At 42.3% G+C, this 21268-nt stretch overlaps 1 protein-coding gene across 1 annotated transcript in view; it reads left to right on the plus strand.

Annotated features, from left to right (window-relative positions):
- The window catches only part of LOC110505775 (A-kinase anchor protein 6), a 238281-nt gene that overhangs the window by 64123 nt on the left and 152890 nt on the right, over positions 1-21268 (plus strand). The window contains exon 4 of the mRNA XM_036962725.1: positions 10430-12031. Within this exon, the coding sequence (XP_036818620.1) occupies positions 10430-12031 (1602 nt within the window). The remainder of the gene's footprint in view (positions 1-10429; positions 12032-21268) is intronic.

Here is a 21268-nt window from a genome sequence, read left to right on the forward strand (position 1 = left end):
CCTAAGAGAGCAACAGTCTTGTTTAGAATTTGACTAACTCCCACACACTGTGTACACAACACACCAGGTAAACGCCCAGAAAAATATTGCCCCATTACACATCACGGTGTCGAGACTTAAATATTTAGATACAAGTTCACTTTGTAAAGATAAAGGAGACTGAAGTCAGAGGTAATAGCTTCAATACAGAGTGCTCGGGGTACAAGCAGTCACACCCAGATGCATAGACTAGTACAAAGTGAAACTTCATTGGTCTAGAGATTTTATACATTTATTTAATTAAGTATACATTCATTGCTTTACTGTCACAATTATGTAAATTATTTCTGTCATAAACATTAGTTTCTTGCCAAAGGGGTGAACTTTAATCACAGAATTGGTTTTGATGCCTAGTATGGTAAATGTTTTAAGTACAATTTCAGGAGGTTTGTGGTTAGCTTCTCGAGATTTGCAGCTTCAAATATGGTACTTGTGTAAAGGCCATGTCTATAGTATACTACAAAATTCTAGAGTAAGCACTATAGAATTAGATGTACAGTACACAGACCATTACACAAGTACCCAATTGGATGTGCCCTGGGATGTGCCCTTGGATGTACTCCTAGAGGTAACATTAATAATATGCATGTCAATCTCTCGTGGCTCAAAGTGGAAGAGAGATGGACTTCATCACTACTTGTACATGTTGAATGCAACAAGCTGCCTGTTTGAACTACCGGCACACAGCTCAGACACCCATGCATACCCCACGAGACATCCATAACAGACTATGGGAGGCACACAGTACTACATACAGCCATGATTCCCGATTGGCGCAGCGGTCTATTCTAAGGCACTGCATTTCAGTGATAGACGTGTCACTGGTTCGTTTCCAGGCTGTATCACAACCAGCCATGATTGGGAGTCCCATAGGGCGGTGCATAATTGGCCCAGCGTTGTCTGGGTTAGGGTTTGGCTGGGGTAGGCCGTCATTGTAAATAAGAATTTGTTCTTAACTGACTTGCCTAGTTAAATAAATAAAATTAAAATACGTGGAACTATATTCCACATCAAGTAACTAATTCAAACAGTAAAACATAGGCCCAAACACATGCATACACACACACGATAACACACGCACTATACAGTGCCTTGCGAAAGTATTCATCCCTCCCCCCTTTTTGGGGGTTTGTATCATTTGATTTACACAACAACATACACAACAACACGCCGAAGCTGCAAAATATGTTTTATTGTGAAACAAACAAGAAATAAGACAAAAACAACAGAAAACTTGAGTGTGCATAACTATTCAATACTTTGTAGAGCCACCTTTTGCAGTAATTACAGCTGCAAATCTCTTGAGGTACGTCTCTATAAGATTGGCACATCTAGCCACTGGGATTTTTGCCCATTCTTCAAGGCAAAACTGCTCCAGCTCCTTCAACTAGGATCGGTTCCGCTGGTGTACAGCAATCTTTAAGTCATACCACAGATTCTCATTTGGATTGAGGTCTGGGCTTTGACTAGGCCATTCCAAGACATTTACATGTTTTCCCTTAAACCACTCGAGTGTTGCTTTAGCAGCATGCTTTGGGTCATTGTCCTGCTGGAAGGTGAACCTCCGACCCCAGTCTCAAATCTCTGGAAGACTGAACGGGTTTCCCTCAAGAATTTCCCTGTATTTAGCGCCATCCATCATTCGATCAATTCTGACCAGTTTCCCAGTCTTTGCAGATGAAAAACATCCCCACAGCATGATGCTGCCAACAACATGTTCAATGGAGTTCTCGGAGTGATGAGGTGTTGGGTTTACACCAGACATAGCATTGTAGTTGATGGCCAAAAAGCTCAATTGACCAGAGTACCTTCTTCCATATGTTTGGGGAGTCTCCCACACACCTTTTGGCAAACACCAAACGTGTTTGCTTATTTTTTTCTTTAAGCGATGGCTTTTTTCTGGCCACACTTCCGTAAAGCCCAGCTCTGTAGAGTGTACGGCTTAAAGTGGTCCTATGGACGGATACTCCAATCTCCGCTGTGGAGCTTTGCAGCTCTTTCAGGGTTATCTTTGGTCTCTTTGTTTCCTCTCTGATTAATGCCCTCCTTGCCTGGTCCGTGAGTTTGGTGGGCGGCCCTCTCTTGGAAGGTTTGTTGTCGTGCTATATTCTTTCAATTTTTTAATAACGGATTTAATGGTGCTCTGTGGAATGTTCAAAGTTACGGATATTTTTTTATAACCCAACCATGATCTGTACTTCTCCACAACTTTGTCCCTGACCTGTTTGGAGAGCTCCTTGGTCTTCATGGTGCCACTTGCTTGGTGGTGTTACAGACTCTGGGGCCTTTCAGAACAGGTGTATATATACTGAGATCATGTGACAGATCATGTGACACTTAGATTGCACACAGGTGGACTTGTTTAACTAATTATTTAACAAGTTATTTTTTTAATTTCACTTCACCAATTTGGACTATTTTATGTATGTCCATTACATGAAATCCAAATAAAAATATGTTTTAATTAGAGGTTGTAATGCAACAAAATAAGAAAAACACCAAGGGGATGAATACTTTTGCAAGGCACTGTAACACACACGTTATAGACATGTGGTGGTGTAGTAGGGGCCTGAGGGCACACACTTAATGTGTTGGGAAATCTGTTGTGAATGTATTGTAATGTTTTTAAAATTGTATAACTGCTTTAATTTTGCTGGACCCCAGGAAGAGTAGCTGCTGCCTAGGCAGCTGCCTAATGAATACCAACATACGATTGAGGAATACTACAGTGTGGAGTATAGGATTCTACAGTATCCTACAGTTTACTATAGAATTCTATAGCAAGTATTATTGTATTTTATAGTGAACTGAAGTCTTTTTTTATGGGTATCAAACTGTAGAGAAATTCAACTGAAGGGAAACAAAGTGTGAGCATTTAAAACACGTTTAGCTAAGGTTGACCATCTCAGCAGGCCTTATTCAATGATATTATTACAAAGAACAAAAGGATGTGTGTGTCTGTGTGTGTTCACTGGATGTCCTGTCAATTGTTCATGCTGGTCTCTTCAGTTGTCCACTGGACATCCTGGCCTCTACAATAGGATAATATTTTGGTCAATTTCAGTTTAGGAGACTACCCCCCCACACACAGTGCATAAAACACCAGGGAAAAAGAGTTACATTTTGAGAGAGAAAAATATTGACACATTACAGCTTCTCTACTGTCTGTTACATAAATTATGCACACCACATTGTGGCACATGCAGGAATTGCTACAGATGAGGAATCCATGGGTATGGAATATTATTTACTGTAGCATAGCAGACTCTTAAACGCTGACCAGACCGCTCGCGCGTGTGCGTCCTCCATCGCGTGCATTTTGATTTCCACCCACACCACCCACACCAGACGCGATCAGGACGCGCAGGTTGAAATATCAAAACAAACACTGAACCAACTATATTAATTTGGGGACCGGTCGAAAAGCAAACATTTATGGCAATTTAGCTGGCTAGCTTACTGTTGTTAGCTCATTTGTCCTGGGATATGAACATTGGGTTGTTATTTTACCTGAAATGCACAAGGTCCTCGACTATGACAATGAATCCACAGATATAAGGGTAAACCAAGTTAATTTCTAGTAATCTCTCCTCCTTCAGGCTTCTTCTTCTTCTTTGGATTTTATATGGTGGTTGGCAACCAACTTTAAGGTGTATTACCACCATCAATGTAGACCTCAGTGTGGACCTCAGAGGCTAAAACAGACTTTCCTCTGTCGAGACGTCCCTCTAAGACCTTTCTGCAAGCTTGCTATCCCCGGCCTTCTAGCTGTCTGAATCGCAGTATCTCCAGCCAGCCCACCCACTCACTGGACCCCTATGATCGCTACGCAAGCCTCTCCCTAATATCAATATGCCTTGTCCATTACTGTCCAGGTTAGTGAATATTGTGTTATTTCACTGTAGAGCCTGTAGCCCTGCTCAATATGCCTTAACCAACTATTTAGTTCCACCTCACCACGTATGCTGTGACATCACCTGGTTTGAACGTCTCTAGAGACAATATCTCTCCCATCATTACTCAATGCCTAGGTTAATCTCCAATGTACTCACATCTACCATACCTTTGTCTGTATGCCTTGAATCTATTTTATCGCACCCAGAAACATGCTCCTTTTACTCTCTGTTCCAAACGCACTAGGCAACCAGTTCTGATAGCCTTTAGCCGTACCCTTATCCTACTCCTCCTCTGTTCCTCTGGTGATGTAGAGGTTAATCCAGGCCCTGCAGTGCCTAGCTCCACTTCTACTCCCCAGGTGCTCTCATTTGTTGACTTCTGTAACCGTAAAAGCCTTGGTTTCATGTATGTTAACATGCATGAATGTTTGTTTTATACACTGCTTTAGCACACTCTGCCAAACCGGATGTCCTAGCCGTGTCTGAATCCTAGCTTAGGAAGACCACCAAAAACTCTGAAATTTCCATCCCTATCTATAACATTTTCCAACAAGATAGAACTGCCAAAGGGGGCGGTGTTGCAATCTACTGCAGAGATAGCCTGCAGAGTTCTGTCTTTACTATCCAGGTCTGTGCCCTAACAATTCGAGCATCTACTTTTAAAAATCCACCTTTCCAGAAACAAGTCTCTCATCATTGGCGCTTGCTATAGACCACCCTTTGCCCCCAGCTGTGCCCTGGACACCATATGTGAATTGATTGCCCCCCATCTATCTTCAGAGCTTGTGCTGCTAGGTGACCTAAACTGGGACATGCTCAATACCCCGGCCATCCTAAAATCTAAGCTTGATGCCCTCAATCTCACACAAATGATCAATGAACTCGCCAGCTACAACCCCAAATCCGTAAACACGGGCACACTCATAGATATCATCCTAACAACTTGCCCTCCAAATACACCTCTGCTGTTTTCAACCAAGAAATCAGTGATCACTGCCTCATTGCCTGCATCCGTAATGGGTCAGCGGTCAAACGACCACCCCTCATCACTGTCAAATGCTCCCTAATACATTTCAGCGAGCAGGCCTTTCTATTCAACCTGGCCCAGGTATCATGGAAGGATATTGACCTCATCCTGTCAGTAGAGGATTCCTGGTTAATCTTTAAAAGTGCCTTCCTCACCATCTTCAATAAGCATGCCCCATTCAAAAAATATAGAACCAGGAACAGATATAGCCCTTGGTGCTCTCCAGACCTGACTGCCCTTGACCAGCACAAAAACATCCTGTGGCGTTCTGCATTAGCATTGAATAGCCCCCGTGATATACAGCTTTTCAGGGAAGTTAGGAACAAATATACACAGGCAGTTAGGGAAGCTAAGGCTAGCTTTTTCAAGTAGAAATTTGCATTGTGTATCACACATTCAAAAAAGTTCTGGGACACTGTAAAGTCCATGGAGAATAAGAGCACCTCCTCGCAGCTGCCCACTGCATTGAGGCTAGGAAACACTGTCACCACCGATAAATCCACTATAATTGAGATTTTCAATAAGCATTTTTCTACGGCTGGCTATGCTTTCCACCTGGCTACCCCTACCCCGATCAACAGCCCTCCAACCCCAACAGCAACTCGCCCAAGCCTCCCCCATTTCTCCTTCACCCAAATCCAGATAGCTGATGTTCTGAAAGAGCTGCAAAATCTGGACCCCTACAAATCAGCCGGGCTAGACAATCTGGACCCTTTCTTTCTAAAATGATCTGCCTAAATTGTTGCCACCCCTATTACTAGCCTGTTCAACCTCTCTTTCGTGTCGTCTGAGATTCCCAAAGATTGGAAAGCAGCTGCGGTCATCCCCCTCTTCAAAGGGGGTGACACTCTTGACCCAAACTGCTACAGACCTATATCTATCCTACCATGCCTTTCTAAGGTCTTCGAAAGCCAAGTCAACAAACAGATTACCGACCATTTCGAATCTCACCATACCTTCTCTGCTATGCAATCTGGTTTCAGAGCTGGTCATGGGTGCACCTCAGCCACGCTCAAGGTCCTAAATGATATCTTAACCGCCATCGATAAGAAACATTACTGTGCAGCCGTATTCATTGATCTGGCCAAGGCTTTCGACTCTCTCAATCACCACATCCTCATCGGCAGACTCGACAGCCTTGGTTTCTCAAATGATTGCCTCGCCTGGTTCACCAACTACTTCTCTGATAGAGTTCAGTGTGTCAAATCGGAGGGTCTGCTGTCCGGACCTCTGGCAGTTTCTATGGGGGTGCCACAGGGTTCAATTCTTGGACCGACTCTCTTCTCTGTATACATCAATGAGGTCGCTCTTGCTGCTGGTGAGTCTCTGATCCACCTCTACGCAGACGACACCATTCTGTATACTTCTGGCCCTTCTTTGGACACTGTGTTAACAACCCTCCAGGCAAGCTTCAATGCCATACAACTCTCCTTCCGTGGCCTCCAATTGCTCTTAAATACAAGTAAAACTAAATGCATGCTCTTCAACCGATCGCTACCTGTACCTACCCGCCTGTCCAACATTACTACTCTGGACGGCTCTGACTTAGAATACGTGGAAAACTACAAATACTTAGGTGTCTGGTTAGACTGTAAACTCTCCTTCCAGACCCATATCAAACATCTCCAATCCAAAGTTAAATCTAGAATTGGTTTCCTATTTCGCAACAAAACATCCTTCACTCATGCTGCCAAACATACCCTTGTAAAACTGACCATCCTACCAATCCTCGACTTTGGCGATGTCATTTACAAAATAGCCTCCAATACCCTACTCAACAAATTGGATGCAGTCTATCACAATGCAATCCGTTTTGTCACCAAAGCCCCATATACTACCCACCATTGCGACCTGTACGCTCTCGTTGGCTGGCCCTCGCTTCATACTCGTCGCCAAACCCACTGACTCCATGTCATCTACAAGACCCTGCTAGGTAAAGTCCCACCTTATCTCAGCTCGCTGGTCACCATTGCATCTCCCACCTGTAGCACACGCTCCAGCAGGTATATCTCTCTAGTCACCCCCAAAACCAATTATTTCTTTGGCCGCCTCTCCTTCCAGTTCTCTGCTGCCAATGACTGGAACGAACTACAAAAATCTCTGAAACTGGAAACACTCCCTCACTAGCTTTAAGCACCAACTGTCAGAGCAGCTCACAGATTACTGCACCTGTACATAGCCCACCTATAATTTAGCCCAAACAACTACCTCTTTCCCTACTGTATTTTATTTATTTATTTATTTTGCTCCTTTGCACCCCATTATTTTTATCTCTACTTTGCACATTCTCCCATTGCAAATCTACCATTCCAGTGTTTTACTTGCTATATTGTATTTACTTTGCCACCATGGCCTTTTTGCCTTTACCTCCCTTATCTCACCTCATTTGCTCACATCGTATTAAACACCTCACTTGTTTATACTGTATTATTGACTGTATGTTTGTTTTACTCCATGTGTAACTCTGTGTCGTTGTATGTGTCGAACTGCTTTGCTTTATCTTGGCCAGGTCGCAATTGTAAATGAGAACTTCTCAACTTGCCTACCTGGTTAAATAAAGGTGAAATAAAATAAAAATAAATAAAAAATTCCATCCGGAAGGCAATCAAACAAGCTAAGCGTCAGTATAGAGACAAAGTAGAGTCACAATTCAACGGCTCAGACACAAGAGGTATGTGGCAGGGTCTACAGTCAATCACGGATTACAAAAAGAAAACCAGCCCCGTCACGGACCAGGATGTCTTGCTCCCGGCAGACTAAATCACTTTTTTGCCCACTTTGAGGACAATACAGTGCCACTGACACGGCCCGCTACCATAACCTGTGGACTCTCCCTCACTGCAGCCGAAGTGAGGAAAACATTTAAACGTATTAACCCTCGCAAGGCTGCAGGCCCAGACGGCATCCCCAGCCGCGTCCTCAGAGCATGCGCAGACCAGCTGGCTGGCGTTTTTACGGACATATTCAATCAATCCTTATCCCAGTCTGCTGTTCCCACATGCTTCAAGAGGGCCACCATTGTCCCTGTTCCCAAGAAAGCTAAGGTAACTGAGCTAAACGACTACCGCCCCGTAGCACTCAATTCCGTCATCATGAAGTGCTTTGAGAGACTAGTCAAGGACCATATCACCCCCACCCTGCCTGACACCCTAGACCCACTCCAATTTGCTTACCACCCAAATAGGTCCACAGACGATGCAATCTCAACCACACTGCACACTGCCCTAACCCATCTGGACAAGAGGAATACCTATGTGAGAATGCTGTTTAGCATTTGACACCGTAGTACCATCCAAACTAGTCATCAAGCTTGAGGTCTCGACCCCGCCCTGTGCAACTGGGTACTGGACTTCCTGACAGGCCGCCCCCAGGTGGTGAGGGTAGGTAAACATCTCCAGACCACTGAACCTCAACACTGGGACCCCACGGGGGTGCGTTCTGAGCCCTCTCCTGTACTCCCTGTTCACCCATGACTGCGTGGCCATGCACGCCTCCAACTAAATCATCACGTTTGCGGACGACGCTACAGTGGTAGGCTTGATTACCAACAGAGAGGAGGTGAGGGCCCTCGGAGTGTGGTGTCAGGAAAGTCACCAAAAGAACTCACAAACTTCTACAGATGCACAATCGAGAGCATCCTGTCGGGCTGTATCACTGCCTGGTACGGCAACTGCTCCACCCACAACTGTAAGGCTCTCCAGAGGGTAGTGAGGTCTGCACAACACATCACTGGGGGCAAACTACCTGCCCTCCAGGACACCTACACCACCCGATGTCACAGGAAGGCCATAAAGATCATCAAGGACAACAACCACCCAGTACAGGTGCATCAAAGCAGGGACCGAAAAACAGCTTCTATCTCAAGGCCATCAGACTGTTAAACAGCCATCACTAACATTGAGTGGCTGCTGCCAACACACTGACTCAACTCAAGCCACTTTAATAATGGGAATTGATGGAAATTGATGTAAAATATATCACTAGCCACTTTAAACAATGCTACTTAATATAATGTTTACATACCCTACATTACTCATCTCATATGTATATACTGTACTCGATACCATCTACTGCATCTTGCCTATGCCGTTCTGTACCATCACTCATTCATATATCTTTATGTACATATTCTTTATCCCTTTACACTTGTGTGTATAAAGTAGTAGTTTTGGAATTGTTAGGTTAGATTACTCGTTGGATATTACTGCATGGTCGGAACTAGAAGCACAAGCATTTCGCTACACTCGCATCAAGATCTCTTAACCATGTGTATGTGACAAATACATTTGATTTGATCTTACTGGTCACCCCCAAAGCCAATTCTTCCTTTGGCCGCCTTTCTTTCCAGTTCTCTGCTGCCAATTACTGGAACGAACTGCAAAAATCACTGAAGCTGGGGACTCATATCTCCCTCACTAGCTTTAAGCACCAGCTATCAGAGCAGCTCACAGATCACTGCACCTGTGCATAGCCCATCTGTAAATAGCCCATCCAATTACCTCATCCCCATACTGTATTTATTTATTTATCTTGCTCCTTTGCACCCCAGTATCCCTACTTGAACATTCATCTTCTGCACATCTACCATTCCAGTGTTTAATTGCTATATTGTAATTACTTTGCCACCATGGCCTATTTATTGCCTTACCTCCCTTATCCTACCTCATTTGCACATGCTATATATAAACCTTTTATACTGTATTATTGACTGTATGTTTGTTAATTCTATGAGTAACTCTGTGTTGTTGTATGTGTCGAATTGCTATGCTTTATCTTGGCCAGGTAGCAGTCTCAAATGAGAGCTTGTTCTCAACTAGCCTACCTGGTTAAATAAAGGTGAAATCAAATTAAAATAAAAAAGTGAATCTTTCAATCACCCAGTGGGTATATGCTCCTAAAAACCAATGAGGAGAGGCGGGTCTTTCAGCGTGTCAAGCGTCACAAATAGAACCAAGTTCTATTTCAGCGCCTGGCTACGCAGACGCTCGTTGACGCGTTCGAGCCGTGTGGGTGCAATGATTGATGTGCAATGTTACATGCTTACCACACCGCTCGCGTCGTGTGCGTTGCAAAATAAATGTACACATACATGTTATTCAATCATTGCACATTAGTTCAATAGTTGTACCCCATCAGAACCCAAAATATAAGCTTGTTTTACGCCATTGTTTATAAATAATGCATTTGTAAACAAACACTGTACATACTAAAAACATGGTTAAAACTATAATTTTTATCTCATGGATGGTCAGTCATGTATCTATAGCTGTGTTGGAGAGTGTTTACTGAATTTGTTTACATTTCTCCTGCCTCATCCCTCAGCTGTTTCCCGAAACAGTGGCATGTTGACTGCTTTGTTGTTTTTTGAGCTGCAGATTTCCCTTTTAAAGCAGTTTAACTTATATTTTTCGTAAACTTAAATGGTGTGTTAATCAAGTGTCCCCCCCTCCCCCTGTATCTCCCCCAGGCTCGCCTGGATGCTCTGACTGAGGTGGACGACTGCGGCCAGGTGACCATTAAGTGCAGTCAGGACTACTTCTCCCTGGACTGTGGCATCACAGCCTATGAGCTCAGCGACTATAGCCCCAGTGAGGACCAGGAGAGTACCAGCGGATTGGGCCAGGGGCAGGAGCCCTGCTGTAGATACACCAGTCTAAAGAGCGACTTACCAGAGCTCATCCAGAGTGTGGACCTGCTGACCATCACAGCCAAGCAGAGCCAGAACCAGGGGGCCATCTCAGAGCAGGAAGAGGAGGAGCCAGGTACCCCTATAGAGAAACACAGAGACAAGCCCTCCAGCGCAGGGGAGGAAAACAACCCTGCACCTAGACCCAAAATGCACTGCGACACGCCCCAGAGCGAGAGCACTCCACTCTCCAAGCAGCCCCTTCAGGGCAGCGTGAGTAACGAGGTGTCCCCCACTCAGCCTGTCCTGCCTAAGAAGCCCATTTATCTGGAGGGAGAGGCTGAGTCCAGCCTCAGCCCAAGGAGATCCACCCTGCCTCCCTCTCTTCAATTCCAGGCAGACCTGAGCCAGAGCACTCCCTCTCTCCTGGACCTTCCCGACCGCTCCAAGTTCTGGCTGGAGCTGAATGCTGTGTGCCCCAGCAACGCCTCCCAGTCCTTTGACAGCCTGCAGTTCATGAACAGCATGAACCTGCAGGCCAGCAGACAAAAAGAGGCTGGAGGTTACCAGAGACAAGGAAGCCCTGTTGGCGCTCACATCCCCCTACAGAGGAGCTCCTCAGAGGTAGACCAGGGAGGCCACTTCCCCCAGGACCTCTCCTCCATCCCCACCCTCTTCTCAGGCAACAATGGATGCAGCAGGGACCTGAAGGATCCACAGACAGACAGAGACACAGACAGCTCCCTACCCTCTCCTATGAGAGAGCCCTCAGACCACGAGTCCCACGATGAGGCCACAAGCGAGGACTTCCGCCCTCCCACCAAGGAAGCCGTCTGGATCATCCAGCCCCAGTGCCCCCACCTCCACCACCCAGCCCCAGTGGGGACCAGCCCTAACCCCAGCAAGGAGCACTGGTTCAGGTCAGATGAGTTCCTGGCTCTGCCCGCCAAGCTAAAGAAGACAGAGATGCTGGCTATGAAGCTGGAGACCCTGGCCCAGAGACCTGGTCACCAGGGACACCATGAGTCGATTCAGGATGTAGACGACTGGGAGCTAACCGAGGTCAATTCAGACTGGGAGGGCGAGGGCCTGGGCAGCCCCCAACCCCCTTTGGGCTTCGACCCCCTCCAACCCCCCTACAAGAGGCCTTTCCACGTGGGGATGGGGCACTTCTCGCCCACCTTGTCCAGCGACATGTCCAGTGACCTGCTGTCTGAGGACGAGGCCTGGAGCTCCAGGGAGAGTAGGAAGAGAGACAACAACAGGGGCTGGAGCTCCGGGGAGACCAGAGTGAGAGACACCAACAGGTCTCTAGCCCTGCATCCCACCACCACCACTACCATGGCCCCCCACATAGAGACACAGTGTAAACCTTTCATCCAACAGCTACTGGATGACATCCAGCACCACGACAACCACCCAGACATATGGGGCAAGATAGAGGTAATGAGAGCATCAGCCTCTGACTCATACACTTTTACTATGATGTTGTTGTTGTTTCAAGCATTGGTTATTCCAGGATCTAAAATGTACAGTAGATGGACTTAGGGCTGTGACGGTTATGGATCTTTCAAGGATGGTAATTGGCCAGCTAAATGACCACGATCACCGTAATAACCGTTGGAATATCTCCTTACTGCATGGGCTGGAATTGACATAGAATGAATAGAACAGGCGTCCCCATTCAAGTCAATGATGGTATAATGGGTGGACTGTAGAGATGGGGGTTTGAAGTCATTTCACTATACACATTAGTATCATTCATTTTAGTCTGACGTCCAGATATTCTAAACGCATGTTGTTGAAACACGTTTTTTCCACCTGTGCACATTTCTGTGCGAGGGAGAGGCTGGCACTCTATTGTTGCAATTGTGGAGGTGCCAGTGAGATTGGTGCAAGCAGATGGGAGGCAGAGAGCGAGATGCTACTTGGCTATAGCCAAGACTAGCTAACTTCCAAGCAGCAGCCACAATGTTATTTATCATCCCATATAACAGTTCCTGCCTTGACTGGGGTAGCCTAAAGAAACTAGCTAGCCAGCTATAGCTAGCTAGGCTAATTGAGACCACATTTTACGCTTTCTCCCCAACCCAATTCAGATAAAACAACAGCCTGCCTGTCAGTTGCTCGTTATGGCCTACTCCTTCTCATTTTGCTAACTTTTAATTCCTCTCACTACACTATTGAGCTTCTTTGCAGCTTTGATTGGCCAAAATAAATAACAAGCTACACACGTGAAGGCTAACACTCTTTTTTATGGGGCGCATTTTATGGACACAACTACATAGACATTTTTGGTTTTATTACATTTATCATTTGAAATCCTTGCTATCTTTGTATGGAACAATGTCACATGGACATTTTAGTTTTAGGTTTTATTTATTCACACCAGAGGAAAGAGGTGAAAGACAAAACAGTAAAGATGAAAAAAAAAACAGGTAAAAATGATGTGTAGGTAAGGTTGGAAGCCTAAAAGGGTTTATATGAAAACCACACCACAAATAGGAGTACAAAAAATACATGTTTGTTCAATCAGTTAAACAAAGCATATTCATTCTAATTGCACATGATTTACTCAGTATGCAAGAAAAAACGTGTGTGTGTGTGTGTGTGTGTGTGTGAGTGTGAGAGAGAGAGTTAGGCAACATGGAGGGGATTATTGGGTAGTTAGGTTCATCAGGCTGACCCCCAGACTTTCGCTTGATTTTTTAGACTGAAGTTATTGAGGTATGATGATGTTTTGGCAATGTGATGATAAGAATTCCAGAGTATGGTACTTCTATATCTGATAGAGAGTTGACTATGTGAGGTCTGGCAGTGGGGAGGGTGAAGGTTTTCACAGTGTCTTGTGTTATATAGAAGGATTTCAGAATGAACCTGGAAGAATCCATTTTAGTGTTTAGGTAAACTGTCTGGGAGGTGAATATTTGTAGAAGAAAGTGCATTAATGTTCTAAATAGACAAGATATTGAGTTTCTTACGCAAAGGTGCAGATGGAGATAGGTAATTAGAGGAGCTGGCTAGACACGTTTATTTTGTATGATGAGTAATTTGTGTAGGTAGGAGGCATATGTACTGGCCCAGACAATATTACAGTAAATTAGATAATATATATAAATTAAGCTATAGTATAGAGTTAGGAAGCAAGCCTGATGAACCAAACCACTGATCTTTCTGATGATGCCGAAATATTTCATCACTTTTCTGCAGACAAATGTAATATGATATTTCCAGGACAACTTTTCAGCAACTCCAACTCCTAGGAATCAAGTGGATGTGACTTGTTCCGTTTAATTTCCACCAATTGAGATTCTGGCACAAAAAAGGACAATATTTCTTATGATTACTAGTGAACACAATAAAGTTGGATTTTATAACATTTGTTTATCTGGAACCATTCATAAAATGTGGCAATACCCGAGTTGGCTTCAATAATTAGAGAATCTACATTCTTGTGTGATAAAATCAAATTGGTATCATCAGCAAAGAGAATGGGAAGTCCGGTAGAAGACACAGCAGCAAGGTCATTGATATAGATTAGTATGGTATGGTAGAAGACACAGCAGTATGGTCATTGATATAGATTAGTATGGTATGGTTGAAGACACAGCAGCAGGGTCATTGATATAGATTAGTATGGTATGGTAGAAGACACAGCAGCAAGGTCATTGATATAGATTAGTATGGTATGGTAGAAGACACAGCAGCAAGGTCATTGATATAGATTAGTATGGTATGGTTGAAGACACAGCAGCAGGGTCATTGATATAGATTAGTATGGTATGGTAGAAGACACAGCAGCAAGGTCATTGATATAGATTAGTATGGTAGAAGACACAGCAGCAAGGTCATTGATATAGATTAGTATGGTAGAAGACATAGCAGCAAGTTCATTGATATAGAAGACACAGCAGCAAGGTCATTGATATAGATTAGTATGGTAGAAGACATAGCAGCAAGTTCATTGATATAGAAGACATATCAGCAAGGTCATTGATATAGAAGACACAACAGCAAGGTCATTGATATAGATTAGTATGGTATGGTAGAAGACATATCAGCAAGGTCATTGATATAGATTAGTATATCAGCAACGTCATTGATATAGATTAGTTTGGCATGGTAGAAGAAACAGCAGCAGGGTCATTGATATAGATTAGTATGGTATGGTAGAAGACACAGCAGCAAGGTCATTGATATAGATTAGTATGGTATGGTAGAAGACACAGCAGCAAGGTCATTGATATAGAAGACACAGCAGCAAGGTCATTGATATAGATTAGTATTGTATGGTAAAAGACACAGCAGCAAGGTCATTGATATAGATTAGTATATCAGCAACGTCATTGATATAGATTAGTATGGTATGGTAGAAGACACAGCAGTATGGTCATTGATATAGACTAGTATGGTATGGTAGAAGAAACAGCAGCAGGGTCATTGATATAGATTAGTATGGTATGGTAGAAGACACAGCAGCAAGGTCATTGATATAGATTAGTATATCAGCAACGTCATTGATATAGATTAGTATGGTATGGTAGAAGACACAGCAGTATGGTCATTGATATAGACTAGTATGGTATGGTAGAAGAAACAGCAGCAGGGTCATTGATATAGATTAGTATGGTATGGTAGAAGACACAGCAGCAAGGTCATTGATATAGATTAGTATGGTATGGTAGAAGACATATCAGCAAGGTCATTGATATAGAGGACACAGCAGCAAGGTCATTGATATAGATTAGTATGGTATGGTAGAAGACATAGCAGCAAGGTCATTGATATAGATTAGTATATCAGCAACGTCATTGATATAGATTAGTATGGTATGGTAGAAGAAACAGCAGCAGGGTCATTGATATAGATTAGTATGGTATGGTAGAAGACACAGCAGCAAGGTCATTGATGTAGATTAGTATGGTATGGTAGAAGACACAGCATCAAGGTCATTGATATAGATTAGTATGGTATGGTAGAAGACATAGCAGCAAGGTCATTGATATAGATTAGTATGGTATGGTAGAAGACATAGCAGCAAGGTCATTGATATAGATTAGTATATCAGCAACGTCATTGATATAGATTAGTTTGGCATGGTAGAAGAAACAGCAGCAGGGTCATTGATATAGATTAGTATGGTATGGTAGAAGACACAGCAGCAAGGTCATTGATGTAGATTAGTATGGTATGGTAGAAGACACAGCATCAAGGTCATTGATATAGATTAGTATGGTATGGTAGAAGACACAGCAGCAAGGTCATTGATATAGATTGATATAGATTATATAAGACACAGCAGCATGGTAGAAGACACAGCAGCAAGGTCATTGATATAGATTAGTATGGTATGGTAGAAGACACAGCAGCAAGGTCATTGATATAGATTATTATGGTATGGTAGAAGACACAGCAGCAAGGTCATTGATATATATTAGTATGGTATGGTAGAAGACACAGAAGCAAGGTCATTGATATAGATTAGTATGGTATGGTAGAAGACACAGCAGCAAGGTCATTGATATAGATTAGTATGGTATGGTAGAAGACACAGCAGCAAGGTCCTTGATATAGATTATTATGGTATGGTAGAAGACACAGCAGCAAGGTCCTTGATATAGATTAGTATGGTATGGTAGAAGACACAGCAGCAAGGTCATTGATATAGATTAGTATGGTATGGTAGAAGACACAGCAGCAAGGTCCTTGATATAGATTATTATGGTATGGTAGAAGACACAGCAGCAAGGTCCTTGATATAGATTAGTATGGTAGAAGACACAGCAGCAAGGTCATTGATATAGATTATTATGGTATGGTAGAAGACACAGCAGCAAGGTCCTTGATATAGATTAGTATGGTAGAAGACACAGCAGCAAGGTCATTGATATAGATTAGTATGGTATGGTAGAAGACACAGCAGCAAGGTCATTGATATAGATTAGTATGGTAGAAGACACAGCAGCAAGGTCCTTGATATAGATTAGTATGGTAGAGGACATAGCAGCAAGGTCATTGATATAGATTAGTATGGTATTGTAGAAGACATTAGCAAGGTAATTGATATAGATTAGTATGGTATGGTAGAAGACATAGCAGCAAGGTCATTGATATAGATTAGTATATCAGCAACGTCATTGATATAGATTAGTATGGTATGGTAGAAGACACAGCAGCAAGGTCATTGATATAGATTAGTATGGTATGGTAGAAGACACAGCAGCAAGTTCATTGATATAGATTAGTATGGTATGGTAGAAGACACAGCAGCAAGGTCATTGATATAGATTAGTATGGTAGAAGACACAGCAGCAAGGTCATTGATATAGATTAGTATGGTATGGTAGAAGACACAGCAGCAAGGTCATTGATATACCTTAAGATGGTATAGTAGAAGACATAGCAGCAAGGTCATTGATATAGATTAGTATGGTATGGTAGAAGACATAGCAGCAAGGTCATTGATATAGATTAGTATATCAGCAACGTCATTGATATAGATTAGTATGGTATGGTAGAAGAAACAGCAGCAGGGTCATTGATATAGATTAGTATGGAATGGTAGAAGACACCGCAGCAAGGTCCTTGATATAGATTAGTATGGTAGAAGAAACAGCAGCAGGGTCATTGATATAGATTAGTATGGAATGGTAGAAGACACCGCAGCAAGGTCATTGATATAGATTAGTATGGTATGGTAGAAGACATATCAGCAAGGTCATTGATGTAGAAGACACAGCAGCAAGGTCATTGATATAGATTAGTATGGTATGGTAGAAGACATAGCAGCAAGGTCATTGATATAGATTAGTATGGTAGAAGACACAGCAGCAAGGTCATTGATATAGATTAGTATGGTATGGTAGAAGACATATCAGTAAGGTCATTGATGTAGAAGACACAGCAGCAAGGTCATTGATATAGATTAGTATGGTATGGTAGAAGACATATCAGCAAGGTCATTGATATAGAAGACACAGCAGCAAGGTCATTGATATAGATTAGTATGGTATGGAAGAAGACACAGCAGCAAGGTCATTGATATAGATTAGTATGGTATGGAAGAAGACACAGCAGCAAGGTCATTGATATAGCAGCAAAGTCATTGATATAGATTATTATGGTATGGTAGAAGACACAGCAGCAAGGTCAATGATATAGATTAGTATGGTATGGTAGAAGACACAGCAGCAAGGTCATTGATATAGATTAGTATGGTATGGTAGAAGACACAGCAGCAAGGTCATTCATATAGATTATTATGGTATGGTAGAAGACACAGCAGCAAGGTCATTGATATAGATTAGTATGGTATGATAGAAGACACAGAAGCAAGGTCATTGATATAGATTAGTATGGTATGGTAGAAGACACAGCAGCAAGGTCCTTGATATAGATTAGTATGGTAGAAGACACAGCAGCAAGGTCATTGATATAGATTAGTATGGTAGAAGACACAGCAGCAAGGTCCTTGATATAGATTAGTATTGTAGAAGACACAGCAGCAAGGTCATTGATAGAGATTAGTATGGTATGGTAGAAGACACAGCAGCAAGGTCATTGATATAGATTAGTATGGTAGAAGACACAGCAGCAAGGTCCTTGATATAGATTAGTATGGTAGAAGACACAGCAGCAAGGTCATTGATATAGATTAGTATGGTATGGTAGAAGACACAGCAGCAAGGTCCTTGATATAGATTATTATGGTATGGTAGAAGACACAGCAGCAAGGTCCTTGATATAGATTAGTATGGTATGGTAGGAGACACAGCAGCAAGGTCATTGATATAGATTAGTATGGTATGGTAGAAGACACAGCAGCAAGGTCCTTGATATAGATTATTATGGTATGGTAGAAGACACAGCAGCAAGGTCCTTGATATAGATTAGTATGGTATGGTAGAAGACACAGCAGCAAGGTCATTGATATAGATTAGTATGGTATGGTAGAAGACACAGCAGCAAGGTCATTGATATAGATTAGTATGGTATGGTAGAAGACACAGCAGCAAGGTCATTGATATAGATTAGTATGGTATGGTAGAAGACACAGCAGCAAGGTCATTCATATAGATTAGTATGGTATGGTAGAAGACACAGCAGCAAGGTCATTGATATAGATTAGTATGGTATGGTAGAAGACACAGCAGCAAGGTCATTGATATACCTTAAGATGGTATAGTAGAAGACACAGCTGTATGGTCATTGATATAGATTAGTATGGTATGGTAGAAGTCACAGCAGTATGGTCATTGATATAGATTATTATGGTATGGTAGAAGACACAGCAGCAAGGTCATTGATATAGATTAGTATGGTATGGTAGAAGACATAGCAGCAAGGGCATTGATATAGATTAGTATGGTATGGTAGAAGACACAACAGCAAGGTCATTGATATAGATTATTATGGTATGGTAGAAGACACAGCAGCAAGGTCATTGATATAGATTATTATGGTATGGCAGAAGACACAGCAGCAAGGTCATTGATATACGTTAAGATGATATAGTAGAAGACACAGCAGCAAGGTCATTGATATAGATTAGTATGGTATGGTAGAAGACACAGCAGCAAGGTCATTGATATAGATTAGTATGGTATGGTAGAAGACACAGCAGCAAGGTCATTGATATACCTTAAGATGGTATAGTAGAAGACATAGCAGCAAGGTCATTGATATAGATTAGTATGGTATGGTAGAAGACATAGCAGCAAGGTCATTGATATAGATTAGTATATCAGCAACGTCATTGATATAGATTAGTATGGTATGGTAGAAGAAACAGCAGCAGGGTCATTGATATAGATTAGTATGGAATGGTAGAAGACACCGCAGCAAGGTCCTTGATATAGATTAGTATGGTAGAAGAAACAGCAGCAGGGTCATTGATATAGATTAGTATGGAATGGTAGAAGACACCGCAGCAAGGTCATTGATATAGATTAGTATGGTATGGTAGAAGACATATCAGCAAGGTCATTGATGTAGAAGACACAGCAGCAAGGTCATTGATATAGATTAGTATGGTATGGTAGAAGACATAGCAGCAAGGTCATTGATATAGATTAGTATGGTAGAAGACACAGCAGCAAGGTCATTGATATAGATTAGTATGGTATGGTAGAAGACATATCAGTAAGGTCATTGATGTAGAAGACACAGCAGCAAGGTCATTGATATAGATTAGTATGGTATGGTAGAAGACATATCAGCAAGGTCATTGATATAGAAGACACAGCAGCAAGGTCATTGATATAGATTAGTATGGTATGGAAGAAGACACAGCAGCAAGGTCATTGATATAGATTAGTATGGTATGGAAGAAGACACAGCAGCAAGGTCATTGATATAGCAGCAACGTCATTGATATAGATTATTATGGTATGGTAGAAGACACAGCAGCAAGGTCATTGATATAGATTAGTATGGTATGGTAGAAGACACAGCAGCAAGGTCATTGATATAGATTAGTATGGTATGGTAGAAGACACAGCAGCAAGGTCATTCATATAGATTATTATGGTATGGTAGAAGACACAGCAGCAAGGTCATTGATATAGATTAGTATGGTATGATAGAAGACACAGAAGCAAGGTCATTGATATAGATTAGTATGGTATGGTAGAAGACACAGCAGCAAGGTCCTTGATATAGATTAGTATGGTAGAAGACACAGCAGCAAGGTCATTGATATAGATTAGTATGGTAGAAGACACAGCAGCAAGGTCCTTGATATAGATTAGTATTGTAGAAGACACAGCAGCAAGGTCATTGATAGAGATTAGTATGGTATGGTAGAAGACACAGCAGCAAGGTCATTGATATAGATTAGTATGGTAGAAGACACAGCAGCAAGGTCCTTGATATAGATTAGTATGGTAGAAGACACAGCAGCAAGGTCATTGATATAGATTAGTATGGTATGGTAGAAGACACAGCAGCAAGGTCCTTGATATAGATTATTATGGTATGGTAGAAGACACAGCAGCAAGGTCCTTGATATAGATTAGTATGGTATGGTAGGAGACACAGCAGCAAGGTCATTGATATAGATTAGTATGGTATGGTAGAAGACACAGCAGCAAGGTCCTTGATATAGATTATTATGGTATGGTAGAAGACACAGCAGCAAGGTCCTTGATATAGATTAGTATGGTATGGTAGAAGACACAGCAGCAAGGTCATTGATATAGATTAGTATGGTATGGTAGAAGACACAGCAGCAAGGTCATTGATATAGATTAGTATGGTATGGTAGAAGACACAGCAGCAAGGTCATTGATATAGATTAGTATGGTATGGTAGAAGACACAGCAGCAAGGTCATTCATATAGATTAGTATGGTATGGTAGAAGACACAGCAGCAAGGTCATTGATATAGTTTAGTATGGTATGGTAGAAGACACAGCAGCAAGGTCATTGATATACCTTAAGATGGTATAGTAGAAGACACAGCTGTATGGTCATTGATATAGATTAGTATGGTATGGTAGAAGACACAGCAGTATGGTCATTGATATAGATTATTATGGTATGGTAGAAGACACAGCAGCAAGGTCATTGATATAGATTAGTATGGTATGGTAGAAGACATAGCAGCAAGGGCATTGATATAGATTAGTATGGTATGGTAGAAGACATAGCAGCAAGGGCATTGATATAGATTAGTATGGT

Source organism: Oncorhynchus mykiss, chromosome 25 (assembly GCF_013265735.2).
Source record: "Oncorhynchus mykiss isolate Arlee chromosome 25, USDA_OmykA_1.1, whole genome shotgun sequence".
In the NCBI taxonomy this organism is placed as follows: Eukaryota; Metazoa; Chordata; class Actinopteri; order Salmoniformes; family Salmonidae; genus Oncorhynchus; species Oncorhynchus mykiss.